This window comes from Anolis sagrei, chromosome 5 (assembly GCF_037176765.1).
Source record: "Anolis sagrei isolate rAnoSag1 chromosome 5, rAnoSag1.mat, whole genome shotgun sequence".
Lineage (NCBI taxonomy): Eukaryota > Metazoa > Chordata > Lepidosauria > Squamata > Dactyloidae > Anolis > Anolis sagrei.
Window position 1 is genome coordinate 93,800,873 of NC_090025.1, and position 21,149 is coordinate 93,822,021.

A 21,149-nucleotide genomic window follows, 5' to 3' on the forward strand; every position below is an offset into this window, starting at 1 on the left:
TACCTCTGAGGATGCTTGCCATAGATGCAGGCGAAACGTCAGGAGAAAATACCTCTAGAACATGGCCATATAGCCCGGAAAAACCTACAACAACCCAATTCTTGTTTTGTTGTTGTTGTTTGTAAAGGTTACTTAAAAAGAGAAACACAAAGCTGGAAATCAGAATGACAAATGAGTTTTAACATTATCCTCTGTATTTACACATAATTTACATTCACTTTTTTAATAAGCCCACCACCTTTTATGTCTTTATTTCCACATCAGTGAGATAAAACTACTACACGTTTACTGCATGCAGACCAAGTTGGATTAAGGTCAATAAAACATGAAAATGACATTTTAGATAAGCACATTTTGCTCCAGGCTAAGAATTCTTGCATATTCCAGACTATTATACCTTATATAGCAAGCATCAGAAAATACAGTTGGATATTATGGGACCATTTGAAATCTGTAAGTATTGATTATGCCATTTGGCCATTCAAACTTTGAAACTAAAAGGTCACACAGAAGAGCATTAGTAGTGAATCAAATATCTGCCAGGAATAAAATGGCTGGCTTGACTGGGCATGTCATGTCCTCTCATAATGTTTTTAATCAGCAATAAGGTAACTGCAATAAACTCTTTATTTTATAGGCTTGTTCTCAAAAATGCCAAACTAATACGTGAAAATGCAATCGATACATTGATTTTACATGAAGTGCTTATTATCATCTTTATTGTATTTTTTTCTTAGTCCAAAGCTCCTGAGACTACCCCTCTATTCTGCTTTGCTACCCCTCTATTCTGCTTTGGTTAGACCACATCTGGAATATTGTGTCCAATTCTGGGCACCACAATTCAAGAGAGATATTGACAAGCTGGAATGTGTCCAGAGGAGGGCGACTAAAATGATCAAGGGTCTGGAGAACAAGCCCTATGAGGAGCGGCTTAGGGAACTGGGCATGTTTAGCCTGAAGAAGAGAAGGCTGAGAGGAGATATGATAGCCATGTATAAATATGTGAGAGGAAGCCACAGGGAGGAGGGAGCAAACTTGTTTTCTGCTTCCTTGGAGACTAGGACGCGGAACAATGGCTTCAAACTACAAGAGAGGAGATTCCATCTGAACATTAGGAAGAACTTCCTGACTGTGAGAGCCGTTCAGCAGTGGAACTCTCTGCCCCGGAGTGTGGTGGAGGCTCCTTCTTTGGAAGCTTTTAAGCAGAGGCTGGATGGCCATTTGTCAGGGGTGATTTGAATGCAATTTTCCTGCTTCTTGGCAGGGGGTTGGACTGGATGGCCCATGAGGTCTCTTCCAACTCTTTGATTCTATGATTCTATGACTAGACAGGCAATATATTTAAATAAGTACCCACACACCTGTAGAAACTATTGTTATATTATAAGTGACATATGATAACATAGAACACAAACCTCACTAAAAGAAGAGTGAAATGAAAAGCAAGCTCTGTATGAACTTTCTCCAGTCCTAAACAGAAACAACAACAAAAAAAACGTATTTTCATCTTACCATTCATCACAATATCAAGTTAAGAAAAGGAGCAGCGGATGATACATAAGAAGTTACTTTAAGAAACAGCAGAGTATTTTGTAGCATGTGAATCTTCCACATGAATACTAGATTAGTTGACTGTATGAAGGACAGATCTCAATCGATTTCAGACAAAGTTTGGAAGTCACCCTTTTGTACTGTAAGTCCCAGAACCTCCAAACTTAGCACAGACACTTTTACAAACTCTGATTTTAGCCCTTTTCATGGCCAGAAGCTCCATACTTCTAATAACCAGAAGTAAAACCAACCTATATGAGAAACCACTAGCTCTCATATCCCTTTTGTAATCTTTCACAGGCAGTTAACTGACCTCTGGAATTAAATTGTCTTTTATTATAATTTGCCAATATAGTTATTGTGTTTTCAGAGTTCCACAGAACACCCAGACCAGAGGTCAGAGTAGAATAACTTTCCAAATATTGTTGAACTGCATCTGCTGGCAGTTTAAGTTTGGCTAAGAAATGCCAGGACCTGGGGCTCAACAACATCTGGATGGCCACACATTTTCTACACTTCATCTAGACACTAATCCTAATCACTAATGCTCGGTCATAAAGTCAAAGAACCACATCACGTCCTACCTTTTTTGTGCAAGAGATCTAATTGTTCTTAAAAGTTTGAAAAATCTCATTTTCCAAGTGACTAAACAAACAAGGAAATTGAATCTTAATCCTGACAAAACAGAGGTCATCTGGGTCAGTCGTGGCACCAATCAGTGTACAGGATGGTTACCTGTGCTCGTTAGGATTACACTCCCCCTGAGAACGCAGGTCCGCAGCCTAGGGGTCATTCTGCACTCTGCTTTGACACTTGATGCTCAGGTGTTGGCGGTGGCTGGGAAGGCCTTTGCACAGCTAAAACTTGTGTACCAGCTGCTTACGTACATAGTCAAGTCTAACTTGTCCATGGTAGTCCATGCCCTAGTTACCTCTAGACTGGATAACTGCAATGTGCTCTATGTGGGGCTGCACTTGAAGGCGGCCTGGAAACTACAGTTGGTTCAAAGATCCGCGGCCAGACTGCTAATGGGAGCCGGTTACAAGGAGCGGTCCCAATTCAAGGTACAAAGCCCTAAACCAGGGGTCCCCAAACTTTTTGAACAGAGGGCCGGGTCACAGTCCCTCAAACTGTTGGAGGGCCGGATTATAATTTGAAAAAAAACATGAATGAATTCCTATCCACACCTCACATATCTTATTTGTAGTGCAAAAAACACTACACTTAGCAGTTTAGAATAAATATAAACCTAGCAGTTTGAAAACATGCAAATGTGAGTAGATCAATAGATACCGCTCCAGCAGGAAGGTAACGGCGCTCCATGCAGTCATGCCGGCCACATGACTTTGGAGGTGTCTATGGACAACACCGGCTCTTCGGCTTAGAAATGGAGATAAGCAGCAGAGTCCCAGAATCGGACATGACTGGATTTAAGGCCTCCCCCCCCCCCCCCTTCTCCTGCCTCCGGGATGTGGCGAGGCCGCATCCCGAAGGGAGGAGAGGCTGGGCCCACGGAGGCGGCGGGCAAAGCAGGCCCAAGCCGCTTTGCCCGCCGCCTCCCCCCCCCCCCTGCCTCCAGGATGCAGCCAGGATGCATCCCGAAGGGAGGAGAGGCTGGGCCCACGGAGGCGGCGGGCAAAGTGGGCCCAAGCCGCTTTGCCCGCCACCTCCCCCTCTTCGCCCGCCACCTCCCTCCCCCTTCACCCGTCTCTCACCCTTCTCCACAGCCCACGGGCCGGATGCCCTCGGGGGGGGGGGGGTGGATCCGGCCGTAGTTTGGGGACCCCTGCCTTAAACGGTTCAGTACTGGCCTACTTTCGCGATCACATCTTCCCTTATGAACCAGCACATACCCCGAGATCATCCAGAGAGGCTCTGCTCTCGCTTCCACTACTGTCTCAAGCACAGTTGATAGGGACAAGGGAGGGCCTTCTCGGTGGTGGCCCCCAGGATCTGGAACTCCCTCGCTAGGGAGATCAGACAGGCCCCTACCTTGTCCTCCTTCCGGAGAGAATTAAAAACCTGAACGTTCCATTGTGCCTTTGATTAGGCAGTTCACTAGAGCACTGTCTTGACCCACTCTAAATCTTGCACTTTATTTCGGCCCTCCTATTGTTCCTCGTCACTTGCTTAAGCTATGCCCTAATCTCTGTACATTTGATCTCCAGTCCCTGTACCTTAATCTCCACACTTTCCATTGGCTCCTTTACAGAATTTTTGCACTCACTGAGCTTGATCTCAAGCCATGATTTTTATCTTAGCCGCATTGTTTTTATGATGTTGTTTATGACTGTGATTTGCTTTATGATTTTATTTTATTTGTGATTTTTGGGCTTCTTCCCTTTCTAGGTCCCCCTTCGGAGGGAGAAGGACGGGGTATAAATATAGGAAATATTGGCAGGGTATAAAAATAAAGTTACTTACTACTTACTTCAGAAACAAAGGTAAAACTGTATCGACATTAAAAAATATATGCTCAACTTACCTCACTATTACATTGGTTTTCCTCATTCTTTCCCCAAACCACATTGTGGATGGCTTGACACTAATGATATGCAACTGTTTACCATTCTGGGAAGTCATGCCACAGGGCAATCTGTTACTTCGCATGATTTCATCATCCTGTTGGACAGACAGTATCAATTGAAACATACAGGAAGATCATACACATGCAAGTCTCTTCTTATTATCTAGGGACGTTTGGCAAGTTCTTCTATCTTACTCACTTTCCTTGCTGAAAATCAATATACCCTCCAACTATTGTAGTCATAGTACCAGAATATATATACACACACATACACAATGTATATCCTAGTTTCTTTACCTCACCTAGATGCTACTGTTGGCTAAGGGGATTAAAAGCTTTTTTGTTTCAGTTATGAAGAAAGCAGGTGCAAAGATGTGCTATAGTTAAAACAGAGTTTCCTTCTGACATCTAGTTGTGAGGTATGAGTTGAGAACAATGAGAACAGAGCACCGGGATTGTGGCGCAGCTGGCTGAGTGTCAGCTGCATTAAGATCACTCTGACCATAAAAGGTCATGAGTTCAAAGCCAGCCTGGGTTGGAGTGGGTTTCCAACCTATTGTGTGTAACCTGTTGTCGACCTTTGCAACCCGAAAGACAGTTGCATCTGTCAAGTAGGAAAATAAGGTACCACTTTAAAGTGTGGTGAGGCTAAATTAACTGATTTATGAGGCCATAAAGAAGACTCCAGCAAAGCATTCCAGTGGGGAAGCATGCGGGTAATGCGGAAGTGCTTCATCAGCGTCGCAGATGGACGATGAAAGCGGCCAGAAAAAAGTTAAATAGCCTCTGTGTATGTCTGTATATGTTTGTATGTCAAAAATTGGCATTGAATGTTTGCCATATATGTGTACACTGTAATCCGCCCTGAGTCCCCTGCGGGGTGAGAAGGGCGGAATATAAAAGCTGTAAATAAATAAATAAATGCAAACACTTACAACAGTATACCTATCCCCATTCCCTTAGTGCAGTGGTTCTCAGCCTGCAGGTCCCCAGATGTTTTGGCCTTCAACTTCCAGAAATTTTCCTAGTTCCAACAGACCTCACAACCTCTGAAGATGCTTGCCATAGATGCAGGCGAAACATCAGGAGAGAATGCCTCTAGAACATGACCATATAGCCCAAAAAAACCTACAACAACCCAAACTCTACTTCTTTTGAATGACATTTTCAGCAGATAACACTCCAATAGCAATTTCTGGCTTGGGAGATGTTTTTAAGATAGACTGTTTCTCTGCTTTGCATATCCCCCCTCTCCATTGTATTTCTTTGAAATATAACTATTTTTGAAGAGTAACCAGTAATTATACAAACACATAAATGAACATAAGGCTATGAAGCTATTATTAGTTTTCCTTCCTAGCTCCAGTTGCTACTTCAGTTGAGCCTCTTCCTCTTTCCCAGAAGATATATTCTTTCTGAACATACTTGTATCCCAGAGATTGTATAACAGGAACATCAGAAACCAGAATTGCTAACTGATACACACCCTTGGATGCCGACATGCATGGATCTGAGTGTGCCGATCTGATGTGATATGGTAAAGGATCTCTGGCATGTTTTTAAACATGTCCAATTTGTTCACATGCACCTAGGAAATTAAGTTCAGAGACATTAATAACATTTCAGATTTTTTAAAAAAACAAACAAACAATAACTAGTCATTCCAGAGGAATATATCCCTTCACTTGTTCCTTCCACACAAATCCACTCCTTCCTATTGGCTCTGTCTGTGGTATCTCTTATTTGAATTACCATATATTCTGGCGTATAAGACTACTTTTTAACCCAAGAAAATCTTCTCAAAAGTCAAGGGTCGTCTTATATGCTGCAGTACTCTTATATACGGGAGCTGTTTTATATGCTGGAGTAGCCTTATGCATGGGAGTCGTCTTATATTCGGGAGTAGACTTATACACCGGGAGTCATCTTATAGAGCGGGTGCTGAAACTTCCAATCAGGATTGGAGAATCTGTGGTTAACGCACATGGAGGGGGGAGCTCAAAAATCGCAGTGGCCGCGTCCCTGCCGTATGCAGCGACTGTATGAAAGAATTAAGGGCGACGTTGTACAAGTACGGTAGAAGAAAATCCATTCATCAGGATCTGTGGACTTAATGCGGTCCCGATGGTGAGGTGAAGGAGCGCCTCACTGGGAAGGTGTAAGTGAAGGGACGAGCAAGCTGCAGGTGTCCAGGGCGCCCGGGGTATGGAAAAAAGAGACAGTGGCTCTGGGCCAAGAAAAACACACCTCTTTTACCTGTCTGGCCCGCCCTTGTATCCCATTACTGTACCTCCTCCTATGCCTCTCAGATCTCACTCCTGAAGACTGCAGTGAAGTGGTGCAGGTGCGCATGTGCGAGATCTGAGAGGCAGAGAAGGAAGTACAGTAGTATCATATTGAAATCAAATATGATGCTTTTAAATTTTTTATGTGGTGTGTTGGAAGAGGGGTAGTCTTATACGGCGAGTATATCCCAAACTCTATATTTTAACTGGAAAAGTTGGGGGTCATCTTATACACCCAATCATTTTATATACGGTATGTCCCTTAAGTTATAGTTGGTCTGAGTGATGCTGAGGGTCCCTAATATCTCCCAAAAGTAATAATTCTGAATCAAATGAATTGGTGTTTTCCTTGTCAGGTAGTTTTACCGCAGCCAGCTTTCTTTTCATTCTGAAAGAAGTTGTGCTAAACAGCAATCCTACCTTGACTCCAAGCTCTTCACTGAGATTTGTGAATAAATATTCATATCCATACGCAGCTTTGCAGTTCAGCCACACCACATGATAGCGACTTAGAGTGATCCAATTCCGTACTAATTCAAGTATACCTTGCATACATTCTTCCTATAAATTGAAAGAAGGCAAACGATTGATTTTAACTTAAAGACTGGTGACATCATGGATGCATAGTGTCATATTTTGGAGAGACTGTTTGAAATCATTTTCATAACTCAAGATCCATAACTTCAAAGATTCACACAATCCTGCATCATGTAGCTGCAAAGGTCATAAAAATGGAAGGGTTTTAACACGAGCATATTGTGCTCCTTGTTCTCCATTAAGATATTGGCTCATCTATACTAAAACAATATTGTCTTGATAGTTTTTAAAATGTAGCTACCAAGGATGCTGAGGACTGAACAAAGTTTTTGTAATGCCTGTGCTTTGAGCAACCTGCAAAATAGATACTAGGTCTTTTAAACGTCGGCTGTTCAAGGCATCCATGTAAAAAGTAAAATACAAGAAGAAGGAGGAGGAGAAGGAGAAGGAGAAGGAGGAGAAGGAGAAGGAGAAGGAGAAGGAGAAGGAGAAGGAGAAGGAGAAGAAGAAGAAGAAGAAGAAGAAGAAGAAGAGGAGGAGGAGGAGGAGGAGGAGGAGGAGGAGGAGGAGGAGGAGGAGGAGGAGGAGGAGGAGGAGGAGGGGGAACTTTATTTTTCTACCCCGCCTCCAGCTCCCCGAAGGGACTTGGGGCGGCTTACATGGGGCCCAAGCCCAAGGCAGAACACAATTAAAAACAAAGTAATAACAATTAAGACAGCATAAAAAATGTAAAACAACATACCAATAATAGCTAGCAACAACAATAACAGCAGACTAATTTTGGAGGGGGGGGGAAGAAAGCAACTACATGAGCTGCTTAAAGGATAAGGTGGTTTAGTAATGTGGATAACAATGTATAATGGCATAGGAAATATGGAAACAGAGCAAATTAACAGGATCAGAAACAATTCAGTTAATATAATATAGGACATCGGATTAAATGATGATTCAGGTCATGATACAGGCCGTTTGTCATAGGAGTTGTCAATCGAAAGCACAATGAAACATCCACATCTTTAATTCCTTACAGAATGTGGCTAGGGAGGGTGCCAGCCTAATCTCCCTGGGGAGGGGGTTCCAGAGACAGGGAGCCACCACTGAGAATGTCCTCTCCCTCGTCCCCACCAATTGTGCCTGAGACAGGGGCGGGAGCGAGAGAAGAGCATCCCCAGAAGATCTTAAGGACTGTGTGGGCTCGTAAGGGAGGAGGTTGTCACGCAGATAAGCAGGTTCTGAACAACTACTCTGTTATTAGCATATATTTTTTGGTATGAGCCAGAACGTCAACGACTTAAATCAAGAAATCGTTTTCTAAGATCTACAGAGACACTCGCTGGAACACCTCAGCAAGCGATAGTACAAAAGTGGCAGGCTCAAATCCAGAACCTCAATTAATGGCTGATACCAAATGAGAGACTCCCTCCTGGGCACACAGAAAACTGGACGACTTGGAAGGCGCTGAACACACTGCGCTCTGGCACCACAAGATGCAGAGCCAACTTTAAGAAATGGGGTTACAAAGTGGAATTCACGACATGCGAGTGTGGAGAAGACCAAACCACAGACCACCTGCTGCAATGCAACCTGAGCCTTGCTACATGCACAATGGAGGACCTTCTTATAGTAACGCCAGAGGCACTCCCAAGTGGCCAGCTACTGGTCAAAGGACATTTAATCAACTACCAAGCTTGCAAACTTTGTCTTTTGTTTATTTGTTTAAAAATGCAATACAACTGTTTGGTTTGCTCCTGACATGATAAATAAATAAATAGCATAATTATGCTTACTTGATTATTCACATTCTGTGTTTCATTTTAATGTTATTTTTGCTTTTATTATAAGTTCATGGTTATTATTTTGTATTATTTTGGAGATGCTTGTATTTGTGTAGGACATTGAATGTTTGCTTTTTCTGTGTGTAAACTGCCCTGAGTCATCTTGGGGAAAGAGGGCAGTCTGTAAATAAAGTATTATTATATTACTTTGACACATTGAGGGAAATTCATTATATGTATTTGTGGAAACTCTGTAATTTATGACACATACATACAAGCCCAACATATAGCCAGAGTGGTCCACTGTAAATTCTACTGGAGTCAAGACAGACGAGGCTATTATGATAGATTACACTATGTATCAAAATTTGATTTTTTTTTTTACTGTTCCTGTCTTGAAAGTGTTATTTCCTGTTTAATTGTGTGGAACCTACTTTGAAAGTAGTTGCTATACTCCTGAAACTTTGTTTTTGTTTAGACTCAATTGGTTGAGACTATTATGAGATATTCATTGAAAAACTCTAGCAAAATGTGCTGCAGGGTGTCCTGTAAAATCAAAGTTTTTGCAGTTTAATAAACTTTTCCCATGCTTTTATGATAGAACCAATTAGAAAATGGTGTTTATAACCCAGGAACAAAAGTTGTGTTACATAGTGTTATCTAGTTATTGAAATCACTGATCTTTCAATGAAACTCTAAGTAAGGTTAGCAAAAGATCCAAGCAGGACCTTCTGGCTAACAGTAAGGCAACAGAAACTACATGGTTTTTTTGTTTTATTTACCCTGCTTGGTATCTGATAAAATCTGGGATCGCAGAAAGTGGTATCTAAATACAGACTCTGGATATCTTTCACTCTGGAAAAAAAAAAAGAAAAACAATATTTTTAAGAGTGCTTGGTATAAAGCTCATACTGTTTACAGCAGGGGTCCTCAAACTTTTTAAACAGAGGGCCAGGTCACAATCCCTCCAACTGTTGGAGGGCCAGATTATAATTTGAAAAAAACCCATGAATTCCTATGCACACTGCACATATCTTATTTGTAGTGCACAAAACACTTAAAAACAATACAATAATTAAAATGAAGAACAATTTTAACAAATATAAACTTATTAATATTTCAATGGGAAGTGTGGGCCGGCTTTTGGCTGATGAGATAAGATTGTTGTTGTTATTGTTGCTGTTGTTGTGTGCTTTCAAGTAGTTTCAGACTTAGGTTGACCCTGAGCGAGGGCTGGGTAAATGACCTTGGAGGGCCATATCTGAGGACCCCTGGTTTACAGTATCAAATGTGTGTTAGCTATTTAGAAGAGATTTTTATGACTGTTTTAATGATTCACCCGCTTTCACAAAATAATGCACCCAGGAGAAACACTATTCTCGTGCCTAGCAAAACAGAGGCATTCACTGTACATTGAGGACATGTTTTCATGCAGCAACGAGTAGATATCAGACCTTTATAGATTTATAGATTGCTTTTCACTAGTGTCCATGTCAAATCATGGCCAGCAGTGAAGATATGTGGCATTGTCTATGGCAGGGGTTCTCAAACGTTTTAAACAGAGGGCCAGGTCACAGTCTCTCAAACTGTTGGAGGGCCGGATTATAATTTGAAAAAAAAACATGAATGTATTCCTATTCACACTGCACATATCTTATTTGTAGTGCAAAAACACTTAAAAACAATACAATAATTAAAATGAAGAACAATTTCAACAAATATATAAAATTATTAGTATTTCAGTGGGAAGTGTGGGCCTACTTTTGGCTGATGAGATAGGATTGTTGTTATTGTTGTGTGCTTTCAAGTCATTTCAGACTTAGGTTGACCCTGAGCGAGGGCCAGGTAAATGACCTTGGAGGGCCGCATCCGGCCCCCGGGCCTTAGTTTGAGGACCCCTGGTCTATGGGCATGGTGCATCCTCTCATCCTGCTGGGCACCAAAGTCAAGTTGTTGCAAAGAAGAGCCATCTCATATCAAACATATAGGAATAGGTTTACTCTTTGACTTTGTTTATTTATTTCGGGTGCTTATACCCCGCTCTTCTCAACCCCCTAGAGGGGGACTCAGGGCGGCTTACAAAAGGCACAATTCGATGCCCAACAGTTCACAAAATACAATATACAAAATACAGTATAACAACAACAATTATAACTAGTTAAAACAATCAAATTAATACAATAGCAGCAATAAAATCATCTTGTGGTCAATGTTCGCCAATTCAAAAATCCATAATCCATCCAGCATTGTCATTTGTTCTTCTATAGTACAGGGTTATCAGAAGAATTGCCCTGTCACTAAAAAGACAGAAATGCAATACATTCAAGCATGTCCCCAACCAGAGTCCCTCTTATTTGTACATGAGGAGCAACACAATGATTATACACACACATGTACAGCATATGAAGGAGGTAATATTTAATAGATTTCATCTGCAGCATGAGGAAGTTACCAAGTGAGTAATATCATCTCAATCATACTGTCACTTATTGTTGGACTGAACCTGTGAAGTGGCTGTTACAATACCCAAAGGGTTTTTTTTTTGTTTTGTTTTGTTTTTTGTCGTGTCAGGAGCGACTTGAGAAATTTCAAGCCGCTTCTGTTGTGAGAGAATTGGCTGTCTGCAAGGACGTTGCCCAGGGGATGCCCGGATGTTTTGATGTTTTTATCATCCTTGTAGAAGGCTTCTTTCATGTCCCCGTATGAGGAGCTGGAGCTGATAGAGGGAGCTCATCCGCTGCTCCCTGTATTCGAACCTGCGACCTGTCAGTCTTCAGTCCTGCCGGCACAGGGGTTTAACCCACTGCGCCATCGGGGGCTCCAATAACCAAAGTAAGAATATGACCGATTTCTCTAATTTGCCCACTCCAAGATGAATAATCCACTGTACATACCGCCTTCACTTGTCCCTCTAGTTTAGGGCACTTTTCAATTTTACCAATCAATTATTTCACCTGCAAATATCTCACATCAAAGTGAGATCAAGGTTTGAGATTTTGAAAGAGTATACTATACTTATATCATAGGAATTTAGGATCACATACCTGTTCCCGGAATGCAATAGCTCCATTCTGGCAACTTCTCCTTTTGCAAGTCTGAAGTCTCCAGTATACAACACAGTGCCATTTTCACCTTGGAACAGAAACCTAGATGGAAACATACATGTGTGTTCCTGGAACTCCATTTGGACATTTACTTCCATGCATTTAGAGAACGACTGGAGGAAGAGTAGGGTATCACTAACTGCACATCCCGTCCCTCCTGCAAATGTGCCCCTCCCATATCTGGGAAGTCTGAAATAGGAATATGTGGACATTTGGTTAAAAATGGTGAGAACATGCTCTAACTAAAAAGGGACCTGCTTAGAATCCTGCACATAATATTAATTATAGCAGTAATAATAATAAAAAAATTTATTTATACCCCGCCACCATCTCCCCAATGGGGACTCGGAGCGGCTTACATGAGGTCAAGCCCAAACAGAAAATTACAATAAAATAAAACCGAAAACGCAAACAATAAACAACAAACAACATAATTACATAAAACATATGAAAACATAGCAATATAAAATTACAATAGGCACAATCACAATGACAATGGGTGGGCTACATGTAATGATTAAAAGAGAGACTGATTAAAACTAATTTAAACTCAGGCGAGATAAGAGACAGACAGATTATTTGCGGAGGAGGACTAATTATAGTGGGGGTTGTGGAATCAGGCTCTCCCACAAAGGGGGGGGGGCATATGCCAATGACAAAACGTTAAGGCTAAGGAATAGTGTGAGAATGTAAACCTATTCACCAAATGCACAGCGGAAGAGCCAGGTTTTAAGGTCCTTTTTAAAGGTTTCTAGGGTAGAGGCTTTCCTAATTTCTCCAGGTAGTGAGTTCCAGAGTCGGGGGGCCACAGAGGAAAAAGCTCTCTCCCTTGTACTTACTAGGCGAGCTTGTGAAATTGGCAGGGGTGAAAGAAGGGCCTCCCCAGAAGAACGGAGGGCCCGAGTTGGTTCATGGAGGGTCGCGAAGGTAGGCGGGTCCCAAACTGTTTAGGGCTTTATAGGCGATAACCTGCACCTTGAATTGGGACCGGAAAATAAATGGCAGCCAGTGGAGCTCCTTAAACAAGGGGGTTGACCGCTCCCTGTAAGTTGCCCCAGTTATTAATCTGGCTTCTGAACGTTGGACTAGTTGTAGTTTCCAGGCCATCTTCAAGGGTAGCCCCACGTAGAGTGCATCACAGTAGCCCAATCTAGAGGTACCTAAGGCATGGACCACCATGGTCAAGTCAGACTTCACAAGATAAGGTCACAGTTGGCGCACAAGTTTTAATCGCGCAAAGGCCCTCCCGGCCACCGCTGACACCTGCGCATCAAGCGACAGCGCTGAGTCCAGGAGGACCCCCAAACTGCAGACCTGTGATTTCAGGGGGAGTGCAACGCCATCCAGCACAGGTTGCAATATCCTCAGACTCTCCTTTCAAATCTATATTCAGATGAATCTAAGTGAACGAAGACAAGATAAATATGAACCAGAGGTCCCCAGCTCACGTTTTCATTTTGTGACCTGCTTTTAAAATGGTTGCTGCCTCTTTTGTATTAGTCTTCTTTTTTTTGGTAGTATTTCATTTTATTTTGCATTATGTCAGCTTCACATTAACTGCCACATGCCCCTTTGTAGTTGGGGACAAATTTAATGTCAATATTTAAAATACACCACACATTGTTTAGTATGAGTCTACCATATTAAAATTCACAGATTTTGATGCCCACAATCAAGAGTGGATGAAGGAAGTAAGTCTTAGCAAAGATATCCATAATGGACTAAATGAAACAACATCCTAACAGCATCTTAAAACTTTTATGTTGTTAAAATCTATATTTGGTATTTTTAAGTCACTACCATTAACTAAGCAAAATTCTTACATGACTGATCCTGGGCAGTGGCCAGCCGGTAAAAGTGTTACAACAATATCTTCTTTCTGGGACCAGACACAGAAGAAAAAGAGACATATATACTAGTTAATACTAATTATGGATGGCAACGAGTGGGCAATATACCCATACCGAGCAATATAACAAGAGAGGTGAGGGGAGAACAGGCAGGATTACATTACATTGCCTTGTTCTTGACTTTTCTGGGGTTATTTCTGCAATCAATATCCTTTCACAATGTAATTCTAGTCCTTTTGATAGACAATAAAGTGTCAAAGAGGCACATAGGCCTCCAGTTTTAAGACTTTTTTTTCACTTCTCTTTTGGACCAATGACCACCTAGGGACAAAGCACTGCTAGAAGTTGCCTGCCTTAGTACAAACAAACAGCAAAGGAGGAAAATGTGAAGATCTTAAAGTGGTGCAAGCATAAAAATTAGGACAAGTGTAGGAAAAAAACAATTTACTGCCACCCCTCTCCCTCATTTTTATATTAAGTCAAAGACACAATTCACAAAATAAGTAGCACTCTTACCCATTTGAGTGACTATTTTAACTGAAATTTCAAAACAGCCAGTAAAGCTAATTACCTCACCAGATGTTTCATCAACTAGAGAAATTTGTGTGGGAGTTTCGACTTCAAGGGCAACCTACAGCAAGCCAACAAAAAACATATGAGACGCATATATTCAAAAAGTAGCATGCATACTTAATCAAGAAATAAGACTCTCAACAAAAAACATTTTTAAAGAGATAGCTATCTTCTGCACATGGGGGAGGAAAAATTACAATCTGAATAGCTTTAAGAAAGCTGAGTAATTAGTGATCCTTTACTTTACAATGTGACAGATGAATGACATGAGCTAAACTTAACCTTTTAGAATAAGTTCATCTCCTTAGGACGATACTGTTACTATTCCTGTTTTGCATAAATGGCTGCTTACGAAAGTTTTGAAAAGTTTCTTGAGAAGTCTGACTTGGCCATGGTGGTCCACGCTCTTGTTACATCCTGAATAGACGACTGCAACGAACTCCACGTGGGGCTGCCTTTGAAGACTGCCCGAAAGCTTCAACTAATCCAATGGTCGGCAGCCAGGTTGCTCACCAGAGCGACGTACAGGGAACATACAACTCCTTTGTTATGCCAACTCCACTGGCTGCCAATCAGCTTCCGAGCACAATTCAAAGTGCTGGTTTTATCCTTTAAAGCCCTAAACGGTTCTGGGCCAGACTACCTGTCCAAACGTATCGCCTGCCATGAACCATCATGAAGTTTAAGATCTTCAGGAGAGGCCCTGCTCTCGATCCCACCACTATCACAAACACGGTTGATGGGGATGAGAGACAGACCCTTCTCCGCAGTGGCCCCCTGCCTATGGAATGCCCTCCCTAGAAATATCAGATTGGCCACCTCCCTCTTGTCTTTTAGATGGAAAATCAAGACCTGGTTATGGGATCAAGCGTTTGATCAGTGAGCAGCAAGTGAAAGAAGATCACACAACTTATGGCAATGAATTGACCCAGACTGGTTTTGGATTTCGATTTAATGAATGTGTCTTAATTAATTGTTTTAATTGTTGTTTTCATATTTTTAATATTTTGACTGTACTGTGGTTGTTTTTATGATGCTAGCATTGTATGATGCTTCCGTTAGGCTGTCCTGAGTCCCCCTTCGGGGGGAGAAGGGCGAATATAAATATAGGAAATAAATAAAATAAATAAAGTTAGAACACTTGTTGTAACATACAAGAAGAATGGCAACTTACTATGTAATTCTCCCAAAATTTATATCTCGGATTAGTTAGTAGCAGCTCTTTGGTTACTGGTGAGCAGTACAGGCGAACTGTTAGGCTTTGAAAACAGAAAAAAGTGCTTTAGGGGGGGAAAAAACATAATGACAGCAACAAATGAACAACAGGTGAAATGTTGGAACTTGGGTTTGTCACAAAGCAACATCCAGGCACTATACAAGGCTTTTGAAATGAGAGCAATTTCTATACATAATCTTTGCCTAATCGGCTGTTTATTTAAAAGTAAGCCATCCTAGGAGGACACTTTCCAAATCCCAGAGCCCTTTTGCACTATATAATGACAGTAATTATTGTACTTTAACTATTATGGGAACATCCTACTGAACCTTAGAATTTTTAGTTTAGGAGAAAGTATTTAGAGCCCGCAGACAAAGAGCTTTAGCACCTTACCAAAGCATTACACTATGTGACAAAAATTGAAAAAAATATGTTCCTGGCTTAATAACAGTAATAATAATAATAATAATAATCCTTTATTTGTACCCCGCTACCATCTCCCGCAGGACTCGGTGCGGCTTACAAGAGGCCGAGCCCAAAGTACATCATTAGCAAAAACACAACAACAACAATACAATGCAAAGATATATAACTCATAAGAAAGCAGAACATTAACAAAAACACGCCACTATTAAAAACATGTAGCAGGGCCAAATGTAATGGTTAAAATTCTAAAAATGCTGGGCAGGTGAGGTAGGATGAGTATTTTGGAAATAAAAGGGTGTGCAGATAATTCTAACTTTCTCATAAAGTGCATTAGGCTTGAAAGTGTTATTTCCTGTTTAATTGTGCGGTGTTTACTTTGAAAGTAGTTGTTCTACTCCAGAAACTTTGTTTTTGTGGTTGCCACAAACCATGTTGAATTGGTTGAGACTGTGAGATATTCACTGAAAAACTCTGGCAAAGTGTGCTGCTGGGTGTCCCACAAAAACAAAGTTTTTGCAGTTCAATTAACTTTTTCTATGTTTTTACGAGAGAATCAATTAGAAAATGACACTTATAACCCAGAGACAAAATAATGTAACATAGTGTTATTAGATGCATTCCACAGGATGAAATAATGACACTTAAAGTAGAATCACATTTCTAGAATTTGGTAATGTAAGAAGGCCTTCAAACATAGGCTGCGCCTACACTGAAGAATTAATGCAGTATGAGTCAACGTTTATCTGCCATGGTTCAATGCTATGGAATCCTGGCAATTGTAGTTTGGTAAGGCATCAGCACTATTTGGCAGAAGACTCCTGAAAATTGCAACTCTGATGATTCCATAGCACTGTACCGTGGCAGTTAGTGGTTAGACCAGAGGTCCTCAAACCTTTTAAACAGAGGGCCAGGTGACAGTCCCTGTTCAAGGCAATTTAAACATTTAAAAGGCCAAGTCAAGATTTGTGCAAACCCAAAAATTCTAGGGGGCCCGGGAATTAAGCGTAACGCTATGTTAGGCAGCAATAATATAACTCGGGTGTTACCCTAGTTATTTATATTTCAAGACATGATTTCTGAATTTCCCTGGCAGAAAGATGGGATATAAATTGAACAAATAATTAAATACAGTATAAGACAAATTATCTTTCAAGATGAATGAACTGAGAAAAAAATATTACTATGACTAATTCCCTGGATATATAAAAACCGTGCAGCAGACATTGCACTATTAAAAATGAATACAGTAGATCAATCTGATAGTTGTGCAGATTCTTTAAGTGAAAAATCAAGGAAAGTGAAAAACTCTTCTTCCTCCAGTGGAAAGGATAGAAAATAAAAAAAAAATCAGAAAGGTTCTAAAGGCAGCCTATTTTAAAGGCAGATGAGTACATGGGAAAAAAATCTGCCGACTCTACAATAACATTATACAATGAGCAAATTAAAGGACTTAATCCAGCATATCAAAAGCGATATTTCAATATTTCAGAATGATTTTTCTTAACTGCATAAATAAGATTAGCTTGAAAAAGAGAGAGTAGATGAATATGATGACAAACTGAATTTCGACTATATGGCACGGAATTATGATGTGTCAATTTCAACTGAATATAGTGTTCTTGGAAACTATGGAAACTTGGAAATGTCATGCTCAAAATAGCAGAACAAAAATGAAAAGGTCTGACACTTCATAAATGTAGTGAGAAAAAACTTGATGACACAAAAAATGTTAAAAAACAGAAGATGGAAAATCAAAGGACCAAGGGAACTGAGAAATATTACTGGAGGGAAAAAATACAGTTTCTGAACAAAAGTTGGAAGTTGGCATTGATTACCTGCATGCTAGTCTTCTTTTCATGGAGGGGGCTCTCAGGCCTTTCATGTGATCTAAATATTCAATAAAACATTTATATTAGAAATCCATCACACTAAGAAAAAATATCTTAGAGGTCTGAGGTCACATTTGGTAAAAGAGCTTGCTAAGGATAGAAAACCAGCATTAGTTTGAAATTCAAAAAGGTAGTCAATTCTTTAGCAAGATATGAAAGTAAAAATGCACACATCTGCCAGTCAGTATAAATGTTTGTTTGTTTGTCATGTCAGGGCAACCAGTCACTTATATTACATTTCTAACAGAACAAAACAAACAAACAGACAAAACACAAAATTTGTGAGTTTGGTAGTTGATTAAATGTCCTTTGACCAGTATCTGGCCACTTGGAGTGCTTCTGGTGTTGCTGCAAGAAGGTCCTCCATTGTGCATGTGGCAGGGCTCAGGTTGCATTGCAGCAGCTGGTCAGTGGTTTGCTCCTCCCCACACTCGCATGTCGAGGATTCCACTTTGTAGCCCCATTTCTGAAGGTTGGCTCTGCATCTCGTGGTGCCAGAGCGCAGTCTGTTCAGCGCCTTCCAAGTCGCCCAGTCCTCTGTGTGCCCAGGGGGGAGTCTCTCATTTGGTATCAGCCATTGGTTGAGGTTCTGGGTTTGAGCCTGCCACTTTTGGACTCTCGCTTGCTGAGGTGTTCCAGTGAGTGCCTCTGTAGATCTTAGAAAACTATGTCTAGATTTAAGTCATTGACGTGCTGGCTGATACCCAAACAGGGGATGAGCTGGAGATGTCTCTGCCTTGGTCCTTTCACTATTGGCTGCTACTTCCCGGTGGATGTCAGGTGGTGTAGGGTGCAGACACCCCGTGATAATGCGGCATGTCTCATTAAGAGCCACATCCACTGTTTTAGTGTGGTGAGATGTATTCCACACTGGGCATGCATACTCAGCAGCAGAGTAGCACAGCGCAAGGGCAGATGTCTTCACTGTATCTGGTTGTGATCCCCAGGTTGTGCCAGTCAGCTTTTGTGTGATATTGTTTCTAGAACCCACTTTTTATTTGATGTTCAGGCAGTGCTTCTTGTAGGTAAGAGCACGATCCAGAGTGTTTCCCAGGTATTTGGGTGGGCTGCAATGTTCCAGTGGGATTCCTTCAGTATAAATGCGGAAATGCTACTGCTTTGTACAGCTGATTTATCAGAAGCTAAATAATTCATTGGATAATTCAATGATTTTAAAATATTTTTAATAGCAGTGCTTATATTTCACTGACAGAAAGAAAGTCGACTCATTTGAAATGTAGTGCCATTTCTCTTGTAGGTTACAAAAAAGACAAATAAATGGGTCCCAAAGCAAATGAAGCCTGCTGTCCCTAGAAGTCGAGATGACTGAACTAAGGCCATATCATAAGATATTACTCATTAGAAAAGGAAAAGAGAAATACTGCAAAGGAAAAAGGAAAGGAAAAGAGAAATACTGCATTCTAGATGCAGACTCTGGCCCCTTCTACACTGCCATATGATCCAGTTCATAGCAGATAACCTGGCAGTGTAGAAGGGGTCTCAATCAAGGAAGCTGCCTTGAGTCTGCAAAATCTTGGAAGGTTCTCCTTCATGGGGCCATTATTAGGCAAACTCAATTTGAAGACAGTTATATTCAAAAGACATATTGGGAGACATTGCTCCTTTTTTCTACAAAAATAGGGAAGTATCTCCCTTTATGGCTGCTGCAAACTCACCCAAAAGCAAAAACAGTGTGGAAGTACTATCCACACTGCACATATCTTATTTGTAGTGAAAAAACACTTTAAAACATTACAATATCCTCATAGGGCTTGTTCTCCAGACCCTTGATCATTTTAGTCGCCCTCCTCTGGACACATTCCAGCTTGTCAATATCTCTCTTGAATTGTGGTGCCCAGAATTGGACACAATATTCCAGGTGTGGTCTAACCAAGGCGGAATAGAGGGGTAGCATTACTTCCCTAAATCTAGACACTATGCTCCTATTGATGCAGGCCAAAATCCTATTGGCTTTTTTTGCCGCCACATCCCATTGTTGACTCATGTTTAACTTGTTGTCCACGAGGACTCCAAGATCTTTTTCACACATACTGCTCTCGAGCCAGGCATCCTTTCGTCACAAGTACGTTTAGCGGAGACGAGACAGAGCCTTCTCGGTGGTGGCCCCCTCAGATATGGAACGCCCTATAGATATTAAATCAGCCACCTCCTTTCATAGAATCATAGAACCCTGTGGCACTCCACTTGTCACTTCTTTCCAGGATGAAGAGGAAGCACTGGTGAGCACCCTCTGGGTTCGTCCATTTAAACAATTACTGATCCACCTCACCGTAGTTTTGCCTAGCCCACATTGGACTAGTTTCCTTGCCAGAAGGTCATGGGGGGCCTTGTCGAAGGCCTTACTGAAATCCAGGTACGCCACATCCACGGCATTCCCAGCTTGTAACTCTATCGAAAAAAGAGATCAGATTAGTCTGGCATGACTTGTTTTTGATAAATCCATGTTTTGATAAATCCAGTCGCAGTTGTGAAGCCATTTTCTATACCAATTGGGTAAAATAAATTTCCTCTCTTGTCTGATATGGGCCACCACAGTGTTGCACTTTGGAGTTTATTTATTTACTATATTTGTATACCACCTTTCTCAGCCTGTATGCGATTCAAGGTGGTTAACAGGGTAAAATTCAATGCTTCCAATATCATAAATACAATTAAAAACATAACATATAATAAAAACTAAACAAATCAAAAAATATAAATTCATAGTGTCTCCTTGTTAAAAACGTTATCCGGTCTCATTGTCGTTGTTCCATTTTCCTATATGAGTTACTCTGCATTTAGAAATGCTTGTTCAAAAAGCCACGTTTTTCTGGAATGTTATAAGTGATGAGCGGAGTGCCGCAGGGTTCCGTCCTGGGCCCGGTCCTGTTCAACATCTTTATTAATGACTTGGATGAAGGGTTAGAAGGCATGATCATCAAGTTTGCAGACGACACCAAATTGGGAGGGATAGCCAATACTCCAGAGGACAGGAGCAGGATTCAAAACGATCTTGACAGATTAGAGAGATGGGCCAAAACTAACAAAATGAAGTTCAACAGTGACAAATGCAAGATACTCCACTTAGGCAGAAAAAAACAAAATGCAAAGATACAGAATGGGGGACAATGCCTGGCTCGAGAGCAGTACGTGTGAAAAAGATCTTGGAGTCCTCGTGGACAACAAGTTAAACATGAGCCAACAATGTGATGTGGCGGCAAAAAAAGCCAATGGGATTTTGGCCTGCATCAATAGGAGCATAGTGTCTAGATCTAGGGAAGTCATGCTACCCCTCTATTCTGCTTTGGTTAGACCACACCTGGAATATTGTGCCCAATTCTGGGCACCACAATTCAAGAGAGATGTTGACAAGCTGGAATGTGTCCAGAGGAGGGTGACTAAAATGATCAAAGGTC

At 41.2% G+C, this 21,149-nt stretch overlaps 1 protein-coding gene across 3 annotated transcripts in view; it reads right to left on the reverse strand.

Moving 5' to 3' along the window:
* The window catches only part of DCLRE1C (DNA cross-link repair 1C), a 28,682-nt gene that overhangs the window by 6,849 nt on the left and 684 nt on the right, over nt 1-21,149 (reverse strand). For 2 of the 3 annotated variants that reach the window (XM_060779573.2, XM_067468896.1), the window contains exons 2-11: nt 17,680-17,731; nt 15,377-15,461; nt 14,201-14,260; nt 13,603-13,658; nt 11,720-11,821; nt 9,458-9,530; nt 6,784-6,924; nt 5,565-5,666; nt 4,037-4,173; nt 1,416-1,470 (exon numbers count right to left, since the gene is read on the reverse strand). In XM_060779573.2, coding sequence (XP_060635556.2) covers nt 1,416-1,470; nt 4,037-4,173; nt 5,565-5,666; nt 6,784-6,924; nt 9,458-9,530; nt 11,720-11,821; nt 13,603-13,658; nt 14,201-14,260; nt 15,377-15,461; nt 17,680-17,731 — 863 coding nt within the window. Of the gene's footprint in view, nt 1-1,415; nt 1,471-4,036; nt 4,174-5,564; nt 5,667-6,783; nt 6,925-9,457; nt 9,531-11,719; nt 11,822-13,602; nt 13,659-14,200; nt 14,261-15,376; nt 15,462-17,679; nt 17,732-21,149 lie in introns of those variants that run through there. The other variant, XM_067468895.1, reaches the window with a different exon arrangement.